Raw genomic sequence first — 23,990 nt, forward strand, 5'->3', positions numbered from 1 at the left:
AAGTGGCAGAATAAAGAATAGATGGAAATTATCAGAAAGTAGATTTATCTCAGATTGAGGAAAAGCTTTCTAATAACTAGAGCTGACCAACTGTAGAAGCTAACCAACTTTGAGAAGTGGTGAGCCTGTCATGCTTGGAAGCATTCAAACCTAGGCCTGATGACTATTGGGGTAAGAGGGACAAACTAGATAAACTCAAATGCTATGTTCAGTGGGATTTTGAACTCACATTACCCCAAGATCCCTTCTAAGAGTTAGTATTTTTTAGCCATAGTCTTACTATGCTGTTTACATTTGGTAACATTAATGACATTCTCCCATGACTTTACGCCTTCCTTGTGCTCCCTCCCTCTGGCTGCACTGTGAGTGAAAGTTGGCAGGGTTATGCCAAATGCATTTCCTTCCTTCCCAATCCAGGAAAAAGGTCTTTGTATGGAGACTGCTTCTTGTTTCTGACTTCTGCTTCCATTGGCTACCCTTCACTCAACACAGCAGTGCTGACCAAGGCTCGGTGGGCCTCAGTGGTGTGTTTAAGAAGCTGTAACATCAGGTGATTAATCATCCCTTCCTGAGTGGCCCTAAGAAACTCAGGGTGGATACATCATCATGCCCATCATCATGGCCCAAAGAGAAGAAGTTTGGGCCAAGGTGCTATAGTTGCATTTTTCATAGCTGTCCCATATCCTTTCTCTTAGTCTCATCTGATGGAGAGGAAATCGAAGCACTGAGGTCATCCAAGAAACAACAGGGCAGAGAATGCCCTCCTGCACTAAGAGGGTCTACAGGAAAAGCGACAGTGGTGGTCTTAAGGGCCTGGCTTTAGAGCCGGACACCTCAGTTTGAATCCTAGTTCTGCCCCTCACCAAGTGACCTGTAAAACAGGGATGTAGAAGTATTACAAAAGAACAATGGAAGTCAAGTCAGTAAACCCATAGGATGGTTTCTGGCAGGTAAGAAATGCTTGGTAAATGTTTAGCTACTGTAACAATCATCATCATCATCGTTTTCATCTGTCACTGAACACTGAAAGATGATTATAGTCTCTTGGGTAAAGGGCAACATGATTTGAGTAAAGTCTGACTGTTTAACTTGTTAGGTTCTTTGAGAGTTAAGACTGGATTTCCAACAAGCCTTGTAGCAGTTTAAACATCAAAGTTAAATAAAGCATGGCCGCTGTAGAATTATGGCCATTCCACATTTGCTCTTTTGTGCATGTGACCTCACACTCCAAGAAGTGACAGTGTAGCCTCTTAACAAGGCAGTACAGGCTTTGCTTTCCCACACAGGAACTCTCTTGCTTCCTTTGCAACATCCAGAGCCATCCATGGAGGTGGGGGTGGGTGGCAGTGAGGCCTCTGGACCTCTCTTCTCTTTGGGAAAGTAGTAATGTGGGAGCTCCAACTTAGTCATGTGTCAAACTCATGATAATGTCCAGAGATATGTCTGCTGCCTTCTGATCTGCCAGGGCAGCCCCATGGGCCATGCCCTCCACTGTTTGCCCTTCATATCTGTGTGGTGGGATGACTGGAGTAGAAGATGGCCTTTTAGTGGACATGGCCAGCCTGAATGTGCTGTAGTGCCATTTGGCCTGTATAGACCCTGCTGTTCAGCAGAGAGGGGCATTCATCAAGCAGAGCAGGCAACAGCACAGATGAGCTGGGCTGCCCTGTCCAGTCCTGGCTTAGCTTTTTGCACCTGTGTGATTTTGGGCATGTTGCCTTTGCCTTTTGGTAGAATGGAGGAGATAACACTACCTACCTCACAGGGCTGTTATAAGGATTAAATGAGTTAATGGGTATAAAACCTTGAAAACAGGTTTTGCTGAAGGGTTTGCTGTTATTACTATTGCCTCTGAGGGCATCTCAGGCTGCACCTGGACGTGGCTTGGCACTGGCCTCTGGTCTGGTGGCTGGGACTTTGTATGCTAGCACTGAGATGCGTAAGCCATAATGTAGTGTTCCTGGGCCAGCCCAGGCGTCATTGGGTCTGGAACAGGAGGCCTCTGGGGTGATTTAAGTTGCCTTGGGCTCAGAGTCTCCAGCGATTTGTCTCCCACTGCACCAATAGGGAGGGAACTTGTCTGAGGCTGTATGCTTTTTCCTCCTGGGAGCCTCAAATGTCATTGTGGGGGAGGCCAGCCTCCTCAGGAGCACCCTGGCTGGCTCCCCAGGATTGTAGGAAGCCCAGATCAGTGACCCAGCTTGGGGTGGGGGCTGGTGGCCCACAGCCCTAGGAGGCTGAGGCAGACAGTGGGCTCAAGGCAATCGAGGTGCCAGGGGCCTGAAATCAGAAAACAGAATGGATGGTTGGAGTCGTCCTGGTTTAGACCAATGGAGTTAGATGTCTGCTGTGGATCTTTAATAAAAGCTGGCAGCAAGGGAATTTGGGGAAATCCTCATTTCTGCAAATTTAAAACCCTGCATGACGAGCAGTGGTAGTGGTCATCGGCCAAGCTTTGCCCTTGGGAATCCTGGAGTTTTGAAGCTGGGAAGACCAGGGTCCCTTCTGGTCCCCCAGTCTGCTGATGAGACTGAGAGTACCAGGACCACCACCCTCATACCTTGAGGGCACAGCTATGGCCTGGTCCAAGGGTCCTGATTCTACGCCTACCCTTTGTGGCCAGCAGCCTTACCTGTCCTGGACACTGCTGCTGAGAACAGGGATATTGTGGAAACTTGTGTGCCTTCTTGGATGGATTTCTATCAGACCTTTTCCTGATAGGAGAAAATTGGGAATATCCATAGCCAGGGCAGATGAGAGCTTTCAAGAAGCAGACTGTCTGAGGGGGACTCCTGTTGTTTTTCCTTCTCCTGGTGTTAAATCTGGGAAAAGTTCTTGTAAATTTATGTTGGAATCAAGATAAATGAAATGACTAGGGAGAGCTGCCTCTGCCTCTGAGGATGGGGGAGGTTGCTTTACCATGTGTATCGAGCCTCTGTTAATGTGTCAGGCAGTGTGCTAGGCTCCAGGGATGCAAGCGTGAACAAATAGTCATGGTTCTTCTTGCCCTTGGTGCTTATGATTTGGACACTAATAAATATGTATTTCCAAATTGGGGATGGTGTTGTGAAGGGAAAAGTCTGAGTTTGCAGAAAAAACAGTGAAGCCTGATTGTTTTATTAGGCAGAGTAGAGAAGGCGCTTGACTGTTTTATTAGGGAGAGTAGAGAAGTCCTCTGTGCAGAGAGGCCCGAAGGATTGATAAGGGATCCGCAGATGAAGAGCAGGGTGAGGAGCTGTGGGGCCTGCATGAACAGTCTTCTAGGCAGGGAAGGGCAAGTTGGGTGAGTTGGGGGACTGAACCAAGGTTGATCTGCACAAGGAGTGCAGAGGCACACAGTAAGATGGGGAGTGGGAGAGGCCTGGCTATATAGGTAGGGCCTTGGAAGGATTTAGGGTTTGGTGCCAACGGGAAGTCACTGAAAGGTTTTAAGCAGGGGAATAGTAGTCTGTCTGGGGATGGAAAATGGATAGAAGAGGTAAAAGTATTGTAGAATCGGGGATTTTATTAGTCCAGGCAAGAGGCTATGGCTGCTTGGCCTGTGGTGAGGGGTAATAAGGTTGGCATGACTGGCCTTATGAGTGTGGGGGAGGACCAGAGATGTGGGCCAGTATAATGAACCCCAGCTCCAGGGATGTTGTCATAGGCATTTAAACTCAACCTTTCTGAAAAGATCTCTTCTTTTCCCTAATTGGCCTTTCCCCTGGTCTTTAACATTCTCCAGAAATAAAATTTAATTTAAATTTTTAGTTTAGTTTTTTTTTTTTTTTAAAATACAAAGTCCTGTCATAGAGTCTGGTTAAATGGTTTTTAATAATAACCTTCCGTAGATAACAGATTTTATCCTTTTGAGGAGCTGAGTGGCGTTCCATGATGTAGATGCATACCATAATTCATTTAACATATAGGTTGCTACTCTCATTTTCCTCTCTTTCAGGTTGACCAGTATCTCTACCACATGCGTCTTTCTGATGAGACCCTTCTGGAGATTGCTAAGCGGTTCCGCAAGGAGATGGAGAAAGGGCTTGGAGCTACCACCCACCCCACTGCTTCAGTAAAAATGCTGCCTACCTTTGTGAGGTCTACTCCAGATGGGACAGGTACTATACCCCCGGGGGAAGGCTCTGGGTGCTCCATTGCCTGGGAGAGATTTGGGTAACTTTACTTAGGGACCCAAAGAACTATATACAACAGTGAGGGTTCTTTGGTTTCAAGCCTCAGAAGCCAACCCTTGTTAACTTAAGCATGGAGGGATTTGAATGGAAGTCCTGGCAGTCAAGGGAGAAGTAAATCTTTGTCAGCCCTGTCGGGGTACTGCTGTCAGCCATTTGTTTCCCATCCATGTGCTGAGAAAGGCTGTTTGGCTCAGTTTGGGATTTTACAGCTTCACTGAGATTGCACACAATGAAAGTGATGAACAACAAACGTGCCTAATATGGTCACGGCCATAGGCCATGTCAGTCACTCTCGGGCCCATCTAACTGGCACATTCCACAGACTTGTTGGAGAAACAGTGTGGTATAGATTGTTCTAGACTGTGTTTTGAACTCCATGAATAAAGACTACTAGAAGTCCAAATAAACTTGGAAGAATGTGAAAGAGACATGGTACATATTAAGGTATTAAAGGCTCTGAAACTGTGCAATTAGAACCTGTCAAGCTTTGCGTTATCCCCTTATTTGGATACAGAGTCTATTTCATGACGCACCACCCGGCAAGTGATTTAATTAAACTGGAGAAAAGGGACATGGTGGAGACTGAAGTTGGAAGGTGGGTTGGGGCTAGATTCAGATGGCCTTGCATGCACACCTGAAACACTGAGTCTTTCTTCAGTAATAGGCATTGGGGAGTAACTGAAAGTTTTTGAGGGGTGTGAGCAGAACTGTCTTGGTAATGCACATCATCAGCAGTTTATGCAGAGTGGGGGAGGGGGGTGGTGATGGGTGGATGGTAGAGCATAGGGCATGGCCCTGGTGGAATGTAGTGGGCAGAGACCAGAGAGGATTCAAAGGTGATGCCAGGGTGTTGAGCCCAGCTGCCCAGGGGTGGCAACATCCTCAGAGAAGGGAACGGAATTAAGTTGTGCCAGCACTTTCACACAGTTTGTTTCATTTAATCCTCATGACAACCCTCCATTTTAGAGATGAGGTACCTCTGGGGCCACGAGGGGTGAAGGGTGTGGGATGGCTACCTATATATAGAGGGTGAGAGAAAGAGCCCAGGGGGCAGCTGCCAGGGTGATGGAGGAACCAGGAAGCACAGAGTCTGAGAACCGGAGGGAGGACAGAAGGCCAAAATGCTGGCTGGTTGCTGGTGAAGCATCTGCATCTGCAGAGAAACCCTGGAGAGGTGGGGGCGGGGAAAGGCACAGGACAGGGCTTGTTTGTTTGCACCACATGCCTTCAGTGTTTCCATCACGTCTGTGTCCCTGAGGCTTACTTGCTTGAGAGCCTTTGGGGACCTGGTTCATCTAACAAGATTTTGTACCTTTCTACAATTTCTAAAATAAGTATGTGTTTGCTAAAGCCTTGGAACCCAAAGTTGAGGGTGTGACCTTGTTCAGGATTGTTCTGAGTGTGTGTGTCTCAGCCCTTCAAAGAGCTTCTTGAGGTGAGAGGCCTCCTCCAATTCTCGGATATCCCTCATGTGCCCTCTAGAATGGCACATTTACTATACCTACCACTCCCTCTGACTGGCAGCCACACCTACTTTTACTGTTTTTATTTGACATTCTGATAAATTTACTAGCTCCTTAAGACCAGGGACCTTGTCTTTATTCCAGGCACTAGCACTAAGCAAGTATCCTAAATATTTTCGAAGTGTATATTATGGGCTAACAGCTTTTCTGAACACCTACATGTAGTAACTTATTTACTTTTCACAAAACCCTATAGGGTAGGTACAAATTTTAAGTACTTTTTTTTTTTTTTTTTAAAGATGAGGAGTTGGGAGCCTGGGTGGTCAGATAACTTGCCTAAGGTCATATAGCTAATGAGAAGCTGAGTCAGGATTCAAACTCATATATGCCAAAGGCCAGGCATCAAGACTGCACTTGATACATCATGCGTGTATGTGCACGTGTGAGCCTGTGCACTCAGCACCAGAGCACGCATACGCTCAGTGGAAATTTTTTGAAATGGGGTTGGGGGTGGATGTCTGGCCTGGATTATAGGCAGGTGAATAAGTTTGTTGGGGAGAACTAGGTATGGGGCCAACTTTTTCTATTCTCATTGCTTTCCTGAGATTGGATCATGGAGACCTCCCACTGCCTCTTAGAGTTTGCATCCGTTGCTGTATTGTGTGATCATTGAGTCTTTTTCCCTGACCTCAGGCCAGAGTCCTTGGAGCCGGTCTTTGTCCCACCTCTACCCACAGTGGAGCAGCAGGCATGATTTTGGCTTCTATGCATTTGAGTTGCCTGGACTGAGGACAGGAGCCAGAGGCTGACTCCTGTAGGCTTCTTGGGGTGGGAGGGTCTGGTGCAAGACTTGTCTGCCTGACCTTCTTTCCACACAGAAGCAGGGAGATTTTACATGACTTTTGTGATACCCAGAGTACCTCTTTATAACCTCAGATTCTACAGTGTAAATGGAGACAGTGTGTGAAAGGAATACTGTGTTTTGGGATGTTTTATTTACTTAAGCAGAGCAGGTGCCCCCTAGAGTACTAGAGACCAGACTGTAGGAAATGGGGTCCCCAGCCCTTTCATTCCTCATTTGCTGGGGGGTCTGTGGGCCAGCTCCTCATCCCAGCTCTGTGGGACTCAGCCTTTTCTCCTTTGTAAAAATAAGAGGTGGATCCAGCAGTCCTGGTCTGTTCTACACATATCCTGGAGCTAGTGTGTCAGTGTATTTATGCACAAAGTTCCTTGACTTACTGTAATGAGGGGAAAACCCTTTAATGTCCATCAGTTGGGCACTGGTCAGTTAGTGCAGAAAACAGTCCTCTGCAACACATCATAAAGCATGAGATAGATTTATCTAAATTCATATTCTGTAAAATCATGTGTGTGATTTTACAGAATATATATATACACATATATGTATATGTGTGTGTACAGGTGTGTAAAGTCTCAAGGATATGTATTGAGCTATTGGTAGTGGTTCACCCGGAGTGTGAGGTTGGCAGTGACTAGTTAAGTTGAAAATATATGTATATGACAACTAGCAATTCTACTTCCAACTATACCTTGAACAGATTCCCATACGAACTCAAGGAGACACGTCTAAGAATGTTCATGGCAGTGCCGCTTATAATGACAGCATATTGGGAACAGTTTATAGACTGTGCATGTGATGGGATACAATATAGCATGTTACAAAAATGACCATGTATAAATATGGATACATTTAAAAAACAAAGAATGGAAAATTGCAGAAGGACATGTACCTCATAGTAGTTGAATGTTATTTTAAAAAAAACCTCTCCAAGTAATGCTATATGTTGCTCATGGACACACACATATCCTAAAATTGTTAGGATATAAACTGGAAAATGTATACCAGATAAATGATAGGGGTTGCTTCTGGAGAGAGAGAAAGAAAATGGAACTGGGAGGGGAACATGAGGGAATATAATTGAAAGTGGTCAACATCAAGGCTTTGAGTTTTATATTTCATTAGTTGGGCTGTGAGTTATGGAATGTGGCAATGAGGACCAGTGACTCTTCACTAGATAAAGCCTGTCAAAAATGAACATTCTTCTTTTTATTGGCACCCCAGTAAAGTGCTGAGGGGAGAAACGAGAGAGCAGTTATGTGCAGGGACCACTGCCTTTCCCCTGGACTTGGTCACACAGCCTGTGAGGCTTGGCTGGTGCATCTGCTTGCTGGCCAAGGCCGCAGTCCCGGCACTGTTGCTGCTGTTGGTGACTGTGCTTCTCTTCTACAGAAGGCTAGAGGCCTTGCTCAAGTGGTGCCTGGTCCAGGCTAGCCTTCCTCAGAACCCTGCTCAGCCCTTTCCAGTGTTACTTTTTCATATCTGGGAAATTAAACCTTAGATCTAAACCTCTGCTCTAAAGGGACTTAGTCAGTGGCTCTCTAACTTTTTTGGACTACATACTCACAGCAAGAAACACATACATATGAATGTTGATATACAACCAAAATAAGTTTCAGGAACTAATGTTTATTCTTGAATGTGACAGATCTATTATCTTCTTTTTTAAAAAAATTCATTCATTCATTCATTCTTGGCTGCGTTGGGTCTTCGTTGCAGCGCGCAGGCTTTCTCTCGTTGCGGCAAGTGGAGGTTACTCTTCGTTGCGGTGTGCCTGCTTCTTGTTGCAGTGGCTTCTCTTGTGGAGCACGGGCTCTAGGCGTGTGGGCTTCAGTAGTTGTGGCATGTGGGCTCAGTAGTTGCGGCTCGCGGGCTCCAGAGCGCAGGCTCAGTAGTTGTGGTGCACGGGCTTAGTTGCTCAGCAGCTTGTGGGATCTTCCCGCACGAGGGCTCGAACCTGTGTCCCCTGCATTGGCAGGCGGATTCTTAACCACTGCGCCACGAGGGAAGCCCCAGATCTATTATCTTCTATACTTTAAAACTGTCTCTAGTCAGGGCTCACTAATTTTTTTTTTCAGCTTGCAGTGTGAAAGCCACTGTTTTAAATGCTCCTTACCCAGTTTTGTCCTGGTCAGACCTTTGTAAAATTGGCTATTTCTTGCCAGGGGTGAGAGGTGGTTTCAGGGCAGTGTGTGTTGAGGGGTGAAGATCAGAATTCTAGGTTTAAAAGGGTTTGAATTCAAGCTGTTTGCTTTAGAGCAGTTCATTTATGCTGTATTCCTCCATTTTCTCATTTGTAAAAAGAAGAAACATCAGAGGGTTGGCTCTCTCAGAATTAAGGGGGAATCGGTTATGTAACCTTCCCATGTGTATTGTAAACCCAGTCCTATGCAGCCACCATGGCCAGCACCGATTTTACTGAGAGAGGGTGAGTGAATCTCCCAGGTCCTTTTGTTTGGAGGGAGCAGGTGTGAGGGTTCATCCCCATTGTTGGAGGCCCTCCCTGCATTTTGGAGCAAGGACCAGGCTCCAGCTTTCATAAATCAGGTCTCAGCTATTTAATGGTAATCAAAGACCTGGTAGAGAATGTGGGAGAGACTTTAGGAAGTTTCAGGCCATTCGTTTATGATGGAGGCTTCCGTTACACACATGAAATATGAACTTCCAAATTATGGTTTGAGTTCTCTGTGAGAAGGAAGGGAATGTCAACAGTCAGAACCCTGTGGAGGCTGATTTTAAAATATCTGTGCTTCGTAGACTGTGTGGACCATTCAGTGCAAAGAAACATAGTTGGCACAGATAAAAATGAAAATGTAAATGGTCCAAGAATATCTTACTTAGGTGACTGAATTTGGTGTCAGCTGGTATGTATATAAAAAATGTTCCTTATTTGTTTTTTTCTCTAAGACAGTTTTAAAAAGTTGAAAGAATTGTATAATGAACATCCATATACAGACTACCTAGAGTCTACATTGATATTTTAACTAGATTTGTTTTATCACACTCCTCCATCCTTCCTCCCATCAGTCCCTCTTGTTTTATTTGAGGCATTGCAAAGTAAATTGCAGAAATCAGTTCATTTCAACCCCAGAACTTCAGCAGGCCCATTATTAACCAGAGTTCAATATTTGCTCTGTTTTCTTTTGATGTAAAATTTTGTACGAGATGCAAATCTTAAATATCATCTGATGAGTTGACAAATACATACACCTGTTTAATACAACCCCTATCAAGATAGAAAACATTATCAGCCCAGGAAGCTCCCTGCTGCACCTTCCCAGGCAGTCCCTGTCCCCAACCCCCAGAAGTAATCACTGTTTTAAATTTTCCACATGTATTTGTTTTGCCTGTTCTAGAACTTCCCACATATACAATCATATAGTATTTACTCTTTATGCAAGGCTTCATTTACCCATCAAAATGTGGGCTTTATCCGTGTTGTGTATATCAGCAGTTCCTTTTTGGTTGCTGATTCCGTGGTGTGATTGGAATCCTATATGACATGAATTCTATGGACACCTGGGCTGTTTCCAGTTTTTTGTTTTTTTTTTTAAAGAAGGGTATTTATTTTACTTTTTTTTTTAAAGGAATTCCTTTATTTTTATTATTTATTTATTTATTTATTTATTTATTTATTTTTGGCTGTGTTGGGTCTTCGTTTCTGTGCGAGGGCTTTCTCTAGTTGTGGCGAGCGGGGGCCACTCTTCATCGCGGTGCGCGGGCCTCTCACTATCGCGGCCTCTCTTGTTGCGGAGCACAGGCTCCAGACGCGCAAGCTCAGTAGCTGTGGCTCACGGGCCTAGTTGCTCCGCGGCATGTGGGATCTTCCCAGACCAGGGCTCGAACCCGTGTCCCCTGCATTGGCAGGCAGATTCTCAACCACTGCGCCACCAGGGAAGCCCTGTTTCCAGTTTTTGATGAAAGCTACTATAAACATTCTTGCACAAGCTTCTTTGTGGACATATGTTTTTGTTTTCTTCCTTTTCTTGAGTAAACAACTAGGAGTGGAATTTCTGGGTCATAGGGTTTGGGATGTGTTTAATTTATAAGAAACTCCCAGACCAAAGTGGTTTGAACTTTGGTTTCCAAAGTGGCTGAGCTATTTTATACTCCCACCAATGCTGTATGAGAGTTCCACTTGCCCCAATAATTATTGTCTGTGACTCCCTCCACCCTTTTTGTTTTTGGCAGTGTTGAATAGAGAAAGTGTTTTATTGTATCTGTCAGGAATCTCACCATCTTGACCTCTCTGTAGGCAGCCCTAACCTACGCTGGGCTATACATGTGATTGCAGTACCAGCCCCAATCACAGCCCTCTCAGGGGGCCCACTACACACATCACAAGGCATCTGGCTTTCAGAGGACAGTTCCATCTTAAGAGGAAATGCAGGAATAGTTGATATCATTTAATGAGCACCCATGATATCTGTTTACGTAAGCAATCTGTTTTACTCTCCATGCAAACTCTACAAGAGAGACATTTCCAATTTAAAAATAAGGCAACTGAGGCTAAAAGAGATTGCCAAGGTCACCTGTGTACAGTTAGTGGCAGAGTTGGACTTTAAGCATAGGTAGTCTTGACTCCAAGGCCATAAGATTCATGCTTTACATTGGCTCATGTTGCTGAACAAAAGTTTCTGGAGCAAATCAGATTATTATCTTTTAAAATTGACCATAAATATGGATTGACTTTGTACCATTATAATAAGAAGCTCAAGTAGACCCAACTAAAAACCTACAAATATTCCAGCATTCCAATTTATTTATTTATTTTATAAATAATTTACATTTTTAACAAGTTTTTTTTTTTCCAGCTTTCCAATTTAGAAATAAATTATCTTTGTAGTATCTTTATTGCCCTCATTGTCTTGGCAAGATTGTTTAGATATAAGCATGTCTTAAGGCAGAGTGAGATGAAGCCTTTGCTGTATTGATCTTTTGATACTTCCCCACTTCCCTGAATTGTGAATTATTTTTTACAGGTGAATGTATCTCTACCCTCTAGCTAGACTTAATTCCCTCGAGAGCAGGGAATGATGATGATGATGATCATGATAATTTTAAAATGTAGGCTTATAAATGCCAGGTACTATGCTAAGCACTGTATTTGAGCTATCTCATTAATTCTCACAGTGACCCAATGGTAGACACCATAAACCCTGTTTTAGAGAAAAAGAAACTAGATTTAGAGAGATTAAGCAACTTGCCCAAAGTCACATAATGAGCAAGTAGAAGCATTGGGATTTGAACCCAGCCATCTGTGTTCCAAAGCCTGGGCCCTTAGGCGTATCGCTAGAGGCCCCCAACACTGCTAGCACAATGCATTCATTCTTCTATTTGTAACTCAGGCCTAGCTGTTCAGTTCATTCAATAGAGTCCCCTCTGAGGCTGGTCCTCTGTGGGGCAGCAATGTGCTGAGCAGCCTTGTGCCCCATCTTTGAAGAGTGCAAATTATCCTGGGGACATAAGGATATCATTTATCATCATAAATGAAATGATACTAGGTCATATAATGCAAGCACATGATACGATAAAGAGAGACTAGGCTGGTGATAGAGTGCATGGAGGCTGGTAAAGGAGCCCTTTAACCTGAAAGGAGCCCTTATCTTGGTTGCTCAGGACTGTATCAACAGCTATGTAGTGGAGACATAGATCAATAGCTCACATACATGCAAATTAATAAGTGGATTTATATGGTGCCTACAATATAAAATGAAGATTGTATTGATAAATAGCCTCCATATAGTGGTAACTGGAGTTTATTAAACATTTTACATACACCAGGAATTGTGCCAAACACCTTACGCATTCATTGCATTGATTCTTGACCAAAAACTGTGTGTCTGTGTGTCTGTGTCTCTGTGTCCTGGCGAGTGATGGGGAGGTGCTGGCTAGACAGGAGGTTATTACTGTCCCCTTTTAACAGATGATGAAATCTGAGTATCAAATTTCTAATAATTTACCTGAATTTATATGGCTAATACATGTTAAAATGGGATTTGAACCCATGTCGGCCTGCCTGAAAATCTTAACACACTCAACACCTACACAGTAGTGAAAGATAATCATATTTTAATCCTTTGAAGAGTGGTTTCACATCTGTGGAGCTAGTATAACATTTCTCTGTGAGTGGCACATATTTTGAGCTTAAGAAACATTTCCTGAGTATAAAAGCAGCAGGGTGGTGCTTTCTGATGGTGTTTTGGGAGCTTTGGGGGGCACTTACAAAGTGGTATGTGCTCCAGGCCCCTCCCTTCAATTGAAGCAGCTTTATGTTTCTCTGTTTCTACATTTTGCATTCAACATCTTGTTGTTGTACTATAATGGAGTATCTGAAATCTTGGAACTTAAAAAGAGGCTGCCAGAGGTGTTAGTGACTGTGGTGTTTCCAGGTACTTGGGAAATACGTGCCTTGAAACCTGTGTCTGGCAAAGTTAGTTTTGCTGGATTACCTACTCAAGACCTGGAGATTTTTAGTTGTCCTCTCAATTGGAGTCCATGCCATACATTCTTGGTCGTCTGTTGTGGAGTGCTAGCAGGCACTATGGCACCTTCAAGGATCCTCAGAGCTCTGGGAATGCTGCATCAAAGCTACTTGTTTATAGGAGGCTTCCAAAGAAGTCCATTCGATCACCTGAAGAAGCCCTGCCCGGGGTGAGGGACTGGGCTCTGGCTCTAGCCTTAACAAGGCAGTGCTCTGCCACTTCTGAACACAGTTGCCTTCGACAAAAGGGCACTGCTGCTTAAAAATGCAAAACAAAAACAGACCTTTTCTGTTCACAAGTCATCCTTTGTGCGCTGGTTGGCACACTGCTCTGAGCTCCTGATGGGAGGAACAGGTGGTGATCTATTTTAATTAGTGGCAAATACCTAGTGATTGAAAATAGACTGTTGGGAAATTCATCTGGCCCTCACCCCTCACAAATTGCATGGACATTGTGAGTGGGTGACTTGAAGAATGCTGGAGTTATGGCCTGCTCAAATACATTAGTGATATCCCGTCAACCGAGATGACAGTGACTATCACGTTCACGCGGTTACTTACTTAGATGCCATTTTAGTCCTCTTCAGCCTTTCCCTGGGACAGGTGAGTTCCCAGGAGAAATTGAAACCCCTTTATCTCGCTGACTTTATGTATTTGATAAGAACCTCACTGAGAGTGAGCAGAATGGTAGTCCAGGATGGGAAATGAGTCAGCAAACAAACTCTGCCAGAGGGAACAACTTGAATCTTTTTTTTTTTTAATACATTTATTTATTTATTTATTTATGGCCGTGTTGGGTCTTCGTTGCTGTGCGCAGGCTTTTCTCTAGTTGTGGCGAGCGGGGGCTACTCTTCGTTGCCGTGTGCAGGCTTCTCGTTGCAGTGCCTTCTCTTGTTGCGGAGCATGGGCTCTGGGCACGCGGGCTTCAGTAGTTGTGGTGCGCGGGCTCAGTAGTTGTGGCTCGCGGGCTCTAGAGTGTGGGCTCAGTAGTTGTGATGTACGGGCTTAGTTGCTCTGCGGCATGTGGGATCTTCCTGGACCAGGGCTCAAACCCGCATCCCCTGTATTGGCATGCAGATTCTCAACCACTGCGCCACCAGGGAAGCCCAGCAACTTGAATCTTAACCATTGGGCAATTCGATGAAGGGTGGCAAGACCTAATACCCCTATTGCCAGTTCCTCTTAACTATGAGTCCTTATTTCCTTTTTTTTTTTTTTTAATTTATTTATTTTATTTTTGGCTGTTTTGGGTCTTCGTTGCTGTGTGCGGGCTTTCTGTTTGGGGTGAGCACGTGCTACTGTTCGTTGCGGTGCGTGGGCTTCAGTAGTTGTGGCTTGTGGGCTCAGTAGCTGTGGCTTACGGGCTCTAGAGCGCAGGCTCAGTAGTTGTGGTGCACAGGCTTAGTTGCTCTGTGGCATTTGGGATCTTCCTGGACCAGGGCTCGAAGCTGTGTCCCCTGCATTGGCAGGCGGATTCCTAACCACTGCGCCACCAGGGAAGCCCCCTTATTTCCTTTCGATAGAGGGTTGTTACCCCTTCTTTTGTCTGCTTTTGGAGGGGGCCGTTCTTAATTAGGAGAAACTTCATCAGAGAGAGATTGGAGAGTGTCCAGAAAGGTGGGAACGGAGGTTTGGTATAATTGTATGAGATGGCACCAATTTGCGGCTACCAAGAAAACCTGCCTCAAAAAGCCTTAGTAGGTCCTGGGTCCCTTTGGGGAGAAGGGTGTGTCACTTCTTGCCAGTGGATGTGTGTCTGCCACCTCCCACTCAAGTTTGAGAGCATTTGGCCCAGAGGGATGGGCCAAGTTACTGATAAAGATTAGGGCACCTTTGCTTTCTTTTTCATCACTTTATGGCTTATTTGCTTCCATCCTAGATTCTGCGTCAGGTAACCCTCAGCTTCCAGGAACCAGCACCATAAGAGATATGGGCGAGGTGCATAGGGACTGGCATGGGTGCTAGGGTCAGATGAACTTGGGGTCAAATCCAGCAGTTGTTTACCCCTGTATGATCTTAACTAAGTGACACAGCTTCTGAACCACAGTGTCACTTCCTTTGCCACCCAGGCCAGCTTAGAGCCTGTGGCAACCTCTGGGTTTTATGCTCTTGGCATCGATAATGAAGAATTCCTTATTTTTTTTGGCCACACCACGCGGCTTGCAGGATTTTAGTTCCCCAACCAGGCGCTGAACCCGGGTCCTCAGCAGTGAAAACGCGGAGCCCTAACCACTGGACCACCAGGGAAGTCCCAATAATGAAGAATTCCTTATTTGAGGATTTACAACTTTCTCATGAACAGCCTTCTTGCTCACTGCAGTAGAAAACTTTGCTAGAGAGCTAGACCTGGATTTAAATCTTGTTTTCAGTTACTTGGCCTGAGCCTTAGTTTTCTTATCTGGAAATTGGGATCATGATGTCCAATAGGGTTGTTGAGGATTAATGAGATAATGTTTATGAATATCACACAACAAATTTCTCTTCTTTTAAAAATATCTACATGGTGGACCTTAAATTAACTAAACCTCCTCCACACCTGCCTCTGTCTTTCCGTTGTTTTATTGCCACAATAATCACATGCAAGTGGGAAAGTCTGAACTGTGTCCCAGAGACAAGAGAGATGAAGACAGGGTTCTGGGCTTCATTTTTTTCAAAAAGTCACATAAGAAAGTATAAGATGAATTTGATCTTTTAAATAAACCTATGGTGAAACCTTGCTTCTTTTATTTTAGCAGTGGTGGTGACAACATTTAGAAGTAACGAGAGATTTAGAAAGGGCAGTGAAGACAAATATCCAACCGGAGAAAAATAATTGCAGATGTACAACCAACAAAATAGTTTCATTAATATACAAAGAGCTCTTTTATGTTATTAAGAAAATAATGAATATATATTTTTAAAAGACAAAACATGTGAGCAGAAAATTCACAGAAGAAAGAATTCACAATGCCAGTCAATAATTCAAAATGTCTAACCTACACCAAGGAAAGAAACCAAGTTTAAAAAATGAGCTGCCACTTTAACCTATGAGGTTGGCAAAGATTAATTGTACATAACATAGGACACTGGTGACAGTGACACCCACCTGTTGGTTTATGTGGAATTTGGAGAGAATTTTTAGGAAGTTAATTTGCTAATATCTTTGGTAATCAAAAACATAAATCCTTAGAACCAGCAATTCAAACTCTTTTCTTAGAATGTGTCAGTTAATGGTCTTCCCTGTTTTTATAATATAAATGTATCTAAGGACACTCAAGAAACGTTAATAATGGTTACTTTTGGGGTATGGAGAAGAGAAGAGATGTTTGCTTTTCATTTTTTCCACTTTTGTACTGTTTGAACATTTTAAAAATCAGGTATTAAAATTGTTTTCTAGACATAACAGCATGCTTAACAATAAAAGAAATCTTACCTCTGGTCTTATGGTCTCCTCAAATATTTTGTTTAATAAATGAACCATCAGTAAGCAGATGCAATATGAGATGTTTTCTTAATACATTGCCTCAAATACCAAGTATACTCATTCAGCAGAATGATCTCACTGGACCTTACTGGCTTGTCTGCCCTGTGGCTGTGTACTTAAGAAACCTGCTGTAGACATGTTCTCCTGCCCCAGAGCCTCACTCCTGCCCATCCAGTCTGACTGTCCCAGGCCCATAGATGCCATCCTCCTTCACACCACATCACACACTCTCTGCTCTGGGCTTCTGGGATGTCCCGGAAGGTTGACAGTGTAGGTAGGACCTGGGCCAGGAGTAGGATAGGTGTAGGTAGGGATTGGAGGGGCTGAGGAGAACTAGGAGAGGAGCTACATAATCAAAGGAGTAATAACAGTGACAGCAGCAGCTGTTTATTGATGGCTTACGGTGTACCTATATATTCACATAATGTGTTCTGTATTTCATGTAAGCTCATGACCCCTGGGAAAGTCAGCATTATGAGCCCTGTTCTGCAGCTGAGGTGACATGCTCAGAGAAGCCATACAGGTAGTGAAGCAGCTGAGCTGGAATTCAAAGCAAAGCTTGTTGCTTCTCTGTGTGAGGGCCTCTCATGGGTGGTGTAGAGGCAGGGACTAGGGGAGGGGTCCATCCACTGTCCCAAGGGGTCACCTTAGGATTTAGCTCCAGGAGTCATGATGCTGGGCCTGCCTCAGAGATATTAGACTCTGGAAGGAATAAAGTCTTTGGCTATGGTAGCTGTGATCATGTGTGTTTGTGGAGGGAGCATCAGGGAGGAGGGATGCAGAGGAATGTCTGATCTGGTGGAGTCTGAAAAGAATGACATTTCTTCCTGGGAACGGAATTCTCAGCAGCACTGTATTATTTGTGGTTTCCCTTCAGTCCATCAGCAAATACTGCAAAACCACCATTCTTGATGGAGCTGTCCTCTCCAGTGAATCCAGCTGGGCTGGCCTTGAATCATGACCAACCAGGGGCAGCCTCGGCAGCCTCAATCCCCCACGGTTGCCGACTCAGCAGATTCATGTGTCCTGGGGCAGAGTGCTGATGTAGGCAGTTCATCTTTGATTTTCCTTTTCATCCCCCGTGACAACCACACATAGTTTTCCCTGCAAACTGGCTGACGTCCCACTACCAGGGGAGGCTCAGAACTGAAGTGTCTGGAAAAGTCATCCATGGCCACAAGAGGCGCAGTCTCCCAAGATGGGGTTGAGGTTACCCAAGCTATCTAGTGACTGTAGCTAGAGGGCTGGGGGGACCTCCAGATGCCAGGGAAGGGATGGAAAATTAGTACCCCTGAGGGGGAATGCTAAAGTCACTGGAGAAGATTTCAATGGCTTTCCTTGGACAGGTTTCTTCAGTCTCCCCTCTGAATGTTGCTTTTACTTTTTTCAGTCTGAGAGACAGTCCTAATACTGGGCCTGGGAGACTTTTAAGTGTGGGTGTCAGGCAGTGTTTGCCGAGAACCTGGATGGAAAGTTTCTAGTACTTATTTAGTGTGTCCTGAGTTCTTGGCACTGTGCTGGGTACTTGAGGCACATTATCTGCTCTTCCCCTCACCTCAACCACATGAGGTATGATGTTCCTGCTCTAGAGATGAGGCAGCTGAGGCTCAGAGGCTCAGGAATTTGCCACGGCCAGAAAGTGGCTGGGGTTCTGATGCAGGTAATGTGGGCTTCAGAGCCAGTCTCTGTATATTGTTACCAGCAAGCCACGGTTGTGTGGGGGCAAGTCCCCACGGAATGTCGGGTGAATGATGCCCACCCCAAGTTGCCCCTCTGGACGGTAGGGGCTGTGTGGGTAAGTGCCCTCAGGGAGCCGGGCAGATGTAGCTTTTCTCAGGGCCAAACAGTTATTGCTGCTGAGAAGAAGTGGGTCAGAATAAATCCTTGTTTCATTTAGTCAGAGCACTTCCCTGACCCTCTGATCCATTCTCCCTTACTTCAGTGGCAAGTCTCCCATCAGGAAAGGGGCCGAGTGTTGACAAACATGCCAACAAGTGAATCCCCCCGGAAATAATCATGTACCCTTCAAGAAGGTGTGCGGCAGGACATTGGAAGACTGATGGAGCAGGACTGGTTGAGGAGGCTGCTGAGGGGACAAGCCTGCCTTGTTCCCCCGTCCTTGCCTGCCCCGCTGGGCCCCGGCCCTGGCTCTGGCCTCCGAGCCTCTTCAGCACTTCCATTCTGTGCTGTAAAATGGCACGTGTCCCTGTAGCCGGTATTATCGTCTGGAATCTGGATGTTTCCTGTTCTGCACTGCTTATTTCCTGGAGAGACTGGACTGTGCTTTCCTGGTGACACCTGAAGATCTTGACCCACTTGTGTCTGTGGAGTCTCCCTCTCCTCCCTCTGCCCCAGCCTTGTGGCTTGTCTGAGTGGCCTGACTCTTGTCTTATATACTCTTAACTCAGCACCTGGGATCTTTTATTGGTGGGGGCACCTGCTTGACTTATTTGCTAGGCCTCTTAATTTATAGCCAGCTGGATCCCATTCCACTCCATCATGTGACCCTCATCCCGCCGAGAGATGTTGCTGTCTGTCACTGTATACAAACATTAAAGAGTACATTTTGTTCAGGGATCACAATTTGGCAAAAGGCCCAGGGGGCCACAAGCTTGTAGCAGCGTGCTGGGTGTCCTGGGGCCACGAAGAACAACACTGAGGCCTGGGGGACTTCCCTGATGGCGCAGTGGTTAAGAATCCGCCTGCCAATGCAGGGGCCACGGGTTTGAGCTCTGCTCCAGGGAGATCCCACATGCCACGGAGCAGCTAAGCCCGTGCACCACGACTACTGAGCCTGCACTCTAGAGCCCGTGCTCCTCAACAAGGGAAGCCACCGCAATGAGAAGCCCACACACCGCAACGAAGAGTAGCCCCAGCTCGATGCAACTAGAGAAAGCCTGTGCGCAGCAACAGAGACCCAACACAGCCAGAAATGAATGAATTAATTAAAAAAAACCAAAAAAACCCCCAAAAAACCTGAGGCCTGCTCTCCTGGTGCAGGGCTTGCTGGGCCCTGTGAGCTTGATGGGGACTTGGCTGAAAGCCCTTGGGAAATAGCTCTTGTGAGGGGGTGGGCACCCTATCACTGGATGTGAAACTGTCTGATTCTTTAGGTGAATTCTGAAAGTAATATAGAAGTGTTTAGCATTAAGAAAAAGAATCAGACAATACATAAAAGTGTGTAGAAAAAAGACCCGCTGGCCACCTCATCACCCAGAGATGACCAGTGTTTATGGCAGGATTCTTGGGTTTTAAGTTTTGGTCTCTGTGAAACAGTTACACCTTGTCTTTCCCAAACTAACAGTGGTCCTTCTCTCTGCAGAACATGGAGAATTCCTGGCTCTGGACCTTGGAGGGACCAACTTCCGTGTGCTTTGGGTGAAAGTGACAGACAATGGACTCCAGAAGGTTGAGATGGAGAACCAGATCTACGCCATTCCCGAGGACATCATGAGAGGCAGTGGCACCCAGGTATGACCCATCTCTTGGGGTGGCCACTGGGGCTCTGGGCCCCACAGGAGCAGATACTGCTCCTTCTCTGTGGTCTGGAGGGAGGAGACCTTGACTGAAGCTCAGATTCCCTGTCCTCTCTTTGCTGGGTGATCCTCCTCCATGCCTGGAGGCTAGGTGGGGGGCCTCTATCAGGAGAGGCGCACATGGCCAGAGGGCAGGGAGTGTGGCACAAGGCCCCAGGGTCTGGATGGGCTTTAGTGGGAGGGAGTTTGATTTTTCCGTCTCATTTGAGGTGTGCTTGCATGCACTGGTTATTGAGGAAAGCCTACTGCCAGGAGGCTGGGCCAATATACCTGGACACCTATGGTTAGTGGTGTCATTGAATAGCAAGTCAGTAGAATACACGGTTGTGGTTTGACACTGCCACCTGCCACGGTGGTCATTCTGTAGCCCTCTGACTCACAGTTGTTAGCATAGCGTTGCATGAAATGGGACCTGCCTCTTTGCCTTTTTGGTTATTTGCTCCCTCTTTTTCTTGCCTTCTGAAACAGAAGAGCTTTTACACACAGGAATGGGAGCCTGTTGAGAAAACACTAAAATCCAGCTTCTGGGTGTCTGTTCTACCTGGCACTGCAGTGGGCTCCGTGTGCTTCCACACTGGCCCCAAATCATGCTTAGTCATCCCCATATCTCTGTGACCTCTAGAGTCACATTTTGTACTCGGCACATACAATAAAAAGAGTGGATGGAGAAGAAATGTGAAATCCAAGTAAGAGTCATCTCAGTAATAGCTAGACGAGAACGAGCAAGGATGGAGTTGCTGTCATGATAGTGTCCAAACATGTGTTGAGCATCTACTGGACACTGGGCCACTGATCCTTGCTGGGAATCAAAGTCCTGGTCCTCCCCCTCCAGGACTTCAAGTCCAACTGGACCACCAAACACACATATCAGCCCACAGAAAGTAATACATGTTGTGTTGAAGTGGATGAGCAACCATCAGGAGGAAGAGCTGACAGGAGTCAGGCTGAGTGAAAGCGCTCTGTATAGATTTCCTAATTTTATCCTCACACTAGCCCTAAGGCTGGGTGCGCCTACTATCTCCATTTTCTAGATGTGGAATCGGGCTTTGAAAGATTGAGTGACTTGGCCTTAGATTACAGGGGTGGGAGGGGCCAGAGGCAAGACACAAAGTCAGATCCATATGACAGGAGTCTGTGTTTGTCCAACTCTAGGAGGCTCCACTTTTTAGGCCACATTATGTAGTCCATGGGTGCTTCCTGGAACTAGGCAACATGGTGGTCCAGGGTCCCTACTACCCTCAGGGTAAACCTGTTTTCCTTGTTTTAATGCTGGGGTTGGACACGGGAGGCTGAGTCTCTGGGACAGTGGGATTTGAGCTGCACTGAGGTTGTCACGTGGCTCCAATATACAGAAACAAAATGTGTTAGTCCGAAAGAATCTATGAGACCCATCTGGAAGAAACTATGAATCTACTGTGATATTAAGAATCCTTCAAATAAATGGAAAAAAATGCTATATAAAAATGAAACAAAGAAAACTAGAAAATATAGGTGCTTATTCCATCCTAAGAAAGGGAAAGAATGCTATTGTCCTAAAAGCAGCAGAAAACACTTGGTAAAAAGATTGGAAGGAAATTCATTGTTGCTATTTTAGTGGTGGAATTACTGATGCTTTTTTCCCTATCTTTTCCTTTTTCTTTCTTTCTTTTTTATAATATTAAGTATCAGTCTTTTAATTAACTATAGGGAAACAAATGGATTTAAAAAATAAAATTTAGTTAAAACCAAGACCAAATCACCAAGCTCAAAACTTGCAAAAGTTTTTGAAGATCTGTGAACCTGGGCAGTGTGGGTCCCTGGACAGAGTCTGTCTTCTGCCACATGAACTTTCACATGAGAGCAGTGAATTACAAATGGTAATAGCAGCCACTTTAGATTTTTTAAGGTGTTTCCTGTGGGAAGGGGAGTGAACAGATTCTCAGACCAATAAGGAAGAGGAAACTTTTCTACCTTCATAAAATGATGCCCTTTGAGCCTTTTTATGGCAGGAAGATGTTAGCTGTTTCTCCCAGTATCTTATCCTTAGGTCATCAGCTAACAGAAAAGGATATAGTCTTCCTTTTAAGGAAGCAGATGGTCTCCTTTTACCCTCTTTTAAAGAGCTGTAGGTTCTTCTAACTCAGAACTGTCCAATAGAACTGTTCACGGTGGTGGAACCATTTGATATCTGCCCTGTCTAGTGACGCAGCCACTAGCTACGTGTAGTATTGAGCACCTGAAATATGGCTAGTGTGACTGAGGAAGGGACTTTTAAATTTTTTATAATTCTAATTAATTGAAATAGCCACAGATGGCTAGTGGCTACTGTATTGGGCAACACATTATTTAATGCCTCTTCACTGTCTCTCTCTCTTTTTTTTTTTTTTTTTCTGCCTTCCCCTGTTGGTAGTGCAGTTGGAAAGAGAGCAGTGATCAGGGCTGGATGAGGGGAAACCATTTTACTTTTTCCAACCCCTCCCCCCATCTCTGATGATTGGCCTTATCTCTTTGCACAGCTTCTGCAACTTCCTTTTTTTGGATTAAAAACTCCTGTACTAAAGATCATTTTGACTAGAGTACCAGGAAGAAGGTGCTGGGAATTTGTTTAACCCTATTGTAAACTTTGTCTCTGATCAACTTCCCAACAGAACAGAACTTGCTGAGTATCTATCTAGAAACCCTATTTCCACATTAAAATACTTGATCTCTGCTCAAGGGAGTTGGCACTTTGCATTGGGGATCCTCTTAGTGAGAGAGCCCTGTCATTGCCCAGCGTTTCCTCTTGAGAATGTTTTGGTTTGGAAATTGAGAGTTTCAGCATCAGCTGAGGTTAATTTCGCACATGATCAGACAGAGAGACAGGATCGATGTGGGAAGTTCAGTTAGAGCTGGCCCCCTTCTAGGAGGGGCTTGTCTTGTCTTCCTAGCCTCTCACTGAGCATACCCCAGACATCTGGGGAGCCAGTGCATCTCTCAACCTACCCTGCCACCCCAAGCCTCTCAGTTCCTTTATAAATGCAAATACTTCTGTGGTTTAGTGCAGTGGTTCTCAAACCATTGCTTCAGGATCACCTGGAGGCTCTACCACACCTGTTTCAGCAGGTTTAGGTTTGGGCCCTAGAATTTGCATTTGTAACATGATGGTGATGCTGCTGTGGACCACACTTTGGGGACCCCAGGATTAGTGGAATCTTCCTTGCTTCTGCCTGGAGAAGGAAAGGAATGTTGTCCACTTTCACCTCCCTTGGCTTTTAGATTTTGCCATCTGGTCAACCTGGCGCTTGGAATCTGCTCAGTCTCTCTTTTTTTTTTTTTTTAACATCTTTATTGGAGTATAATTGCTTTACAATGGTGTGTTAGTTTCTGCTTTAAAACAAAGTGAATCAGCTATACATATACATATATCCCCATATCTCCTCCCTCTTACGTCTCCCTCCCACCCTCCCTATCCCACCCCTCTAGGTGGACACAAATCACCGAGCTGATCTCCCTGTGCTATGTGGCTGCTTCCCACTAGCTATCTATTTTACATTGGGTAGTATATATAAGTCCATGTCACTCTCTCACTTTGTCCCAGCTTACCCTTCCCCCTCCCCGTGTCCTCAAGTCCATTCTCTATGTCTGCTCCTCAGTCTTTTTGACCTTTGCTTACTTTTTGCACCAGAATGTTCCTGGCCTCAGTCTCTAAGTGTCTGGAATGGTCACCAATTTCTCTTTGGGGATGCTGAGTGGGCAAAAAGGAAGCCATGGGGCTGTGGGCTTTGGGGCAGATTGAAAGTCTGGATGATTTCTTAGGCTTAGGATTTTTCTTAGGGGCCTTGGGTCCTGCTTAGAATAGTCACGGTTGTGAGGCTGCCCACCCATAAAACCCTATTTATTCTTCAGTGTTCTTTGTGGACTCACTTGAGTGTTCCATACTGAAGTTAGAATACAAAACTAACTTCTTGGAATTGCTCCCAGAAAATTGGTTTTCTAGAGTGGAGGAAAAATATAAAAGTTACTTATTTTCGTTAAGTTCATTTATAGAATGC

The 23,990-nt window shown here is 45.1% G+C and overlaps 1 protein-coding gene across 3 annotated transcripts in view; it reads left to right on the forward strand.

Moving 5' to 3' along the window:
- The window catches only part of HK2 (hexokinase 2), a 61,105-nt gene that overhangs the window by 15,477 nt on the left and 21,638 nt on the right, over positions 1–23,990 (forward strand). For 2 of the 3 annotated variants that reach the window (XM_068563937.1, XM_068563939.1), the window contains exons 2-3: positions 3,938–4,100; positions 19,767–19,915. In XM_068563937.1, the coding sequence (XP_068420038.1) occupies positions 3,938–4,100; positions 19,767–19,915 (312 nt within the window). Of the gene's footprint in view, positions 1–887; positions 951–3,937; positions 4,101–19,766; positions 19,916–23,990 lie in introns of those variants that run through there. The other variant, XM_068563938.1, reaches the window with a different exon arrangement.

This window comes from Eschrichtius robustus, chromosome 15, assembly GCF_028021215.1.
Source record: "Eschrichtius robustus isolate mEscRob2 chromosome 15, mEscRob2.pri, whole genome shotgun sequence".
NCBI lineage: Eukaryota > Metazoa > Chordata > Mammalia > Artiodactyla > Eschrichtiidae > Eschrichtius > Eschrichtius robustus.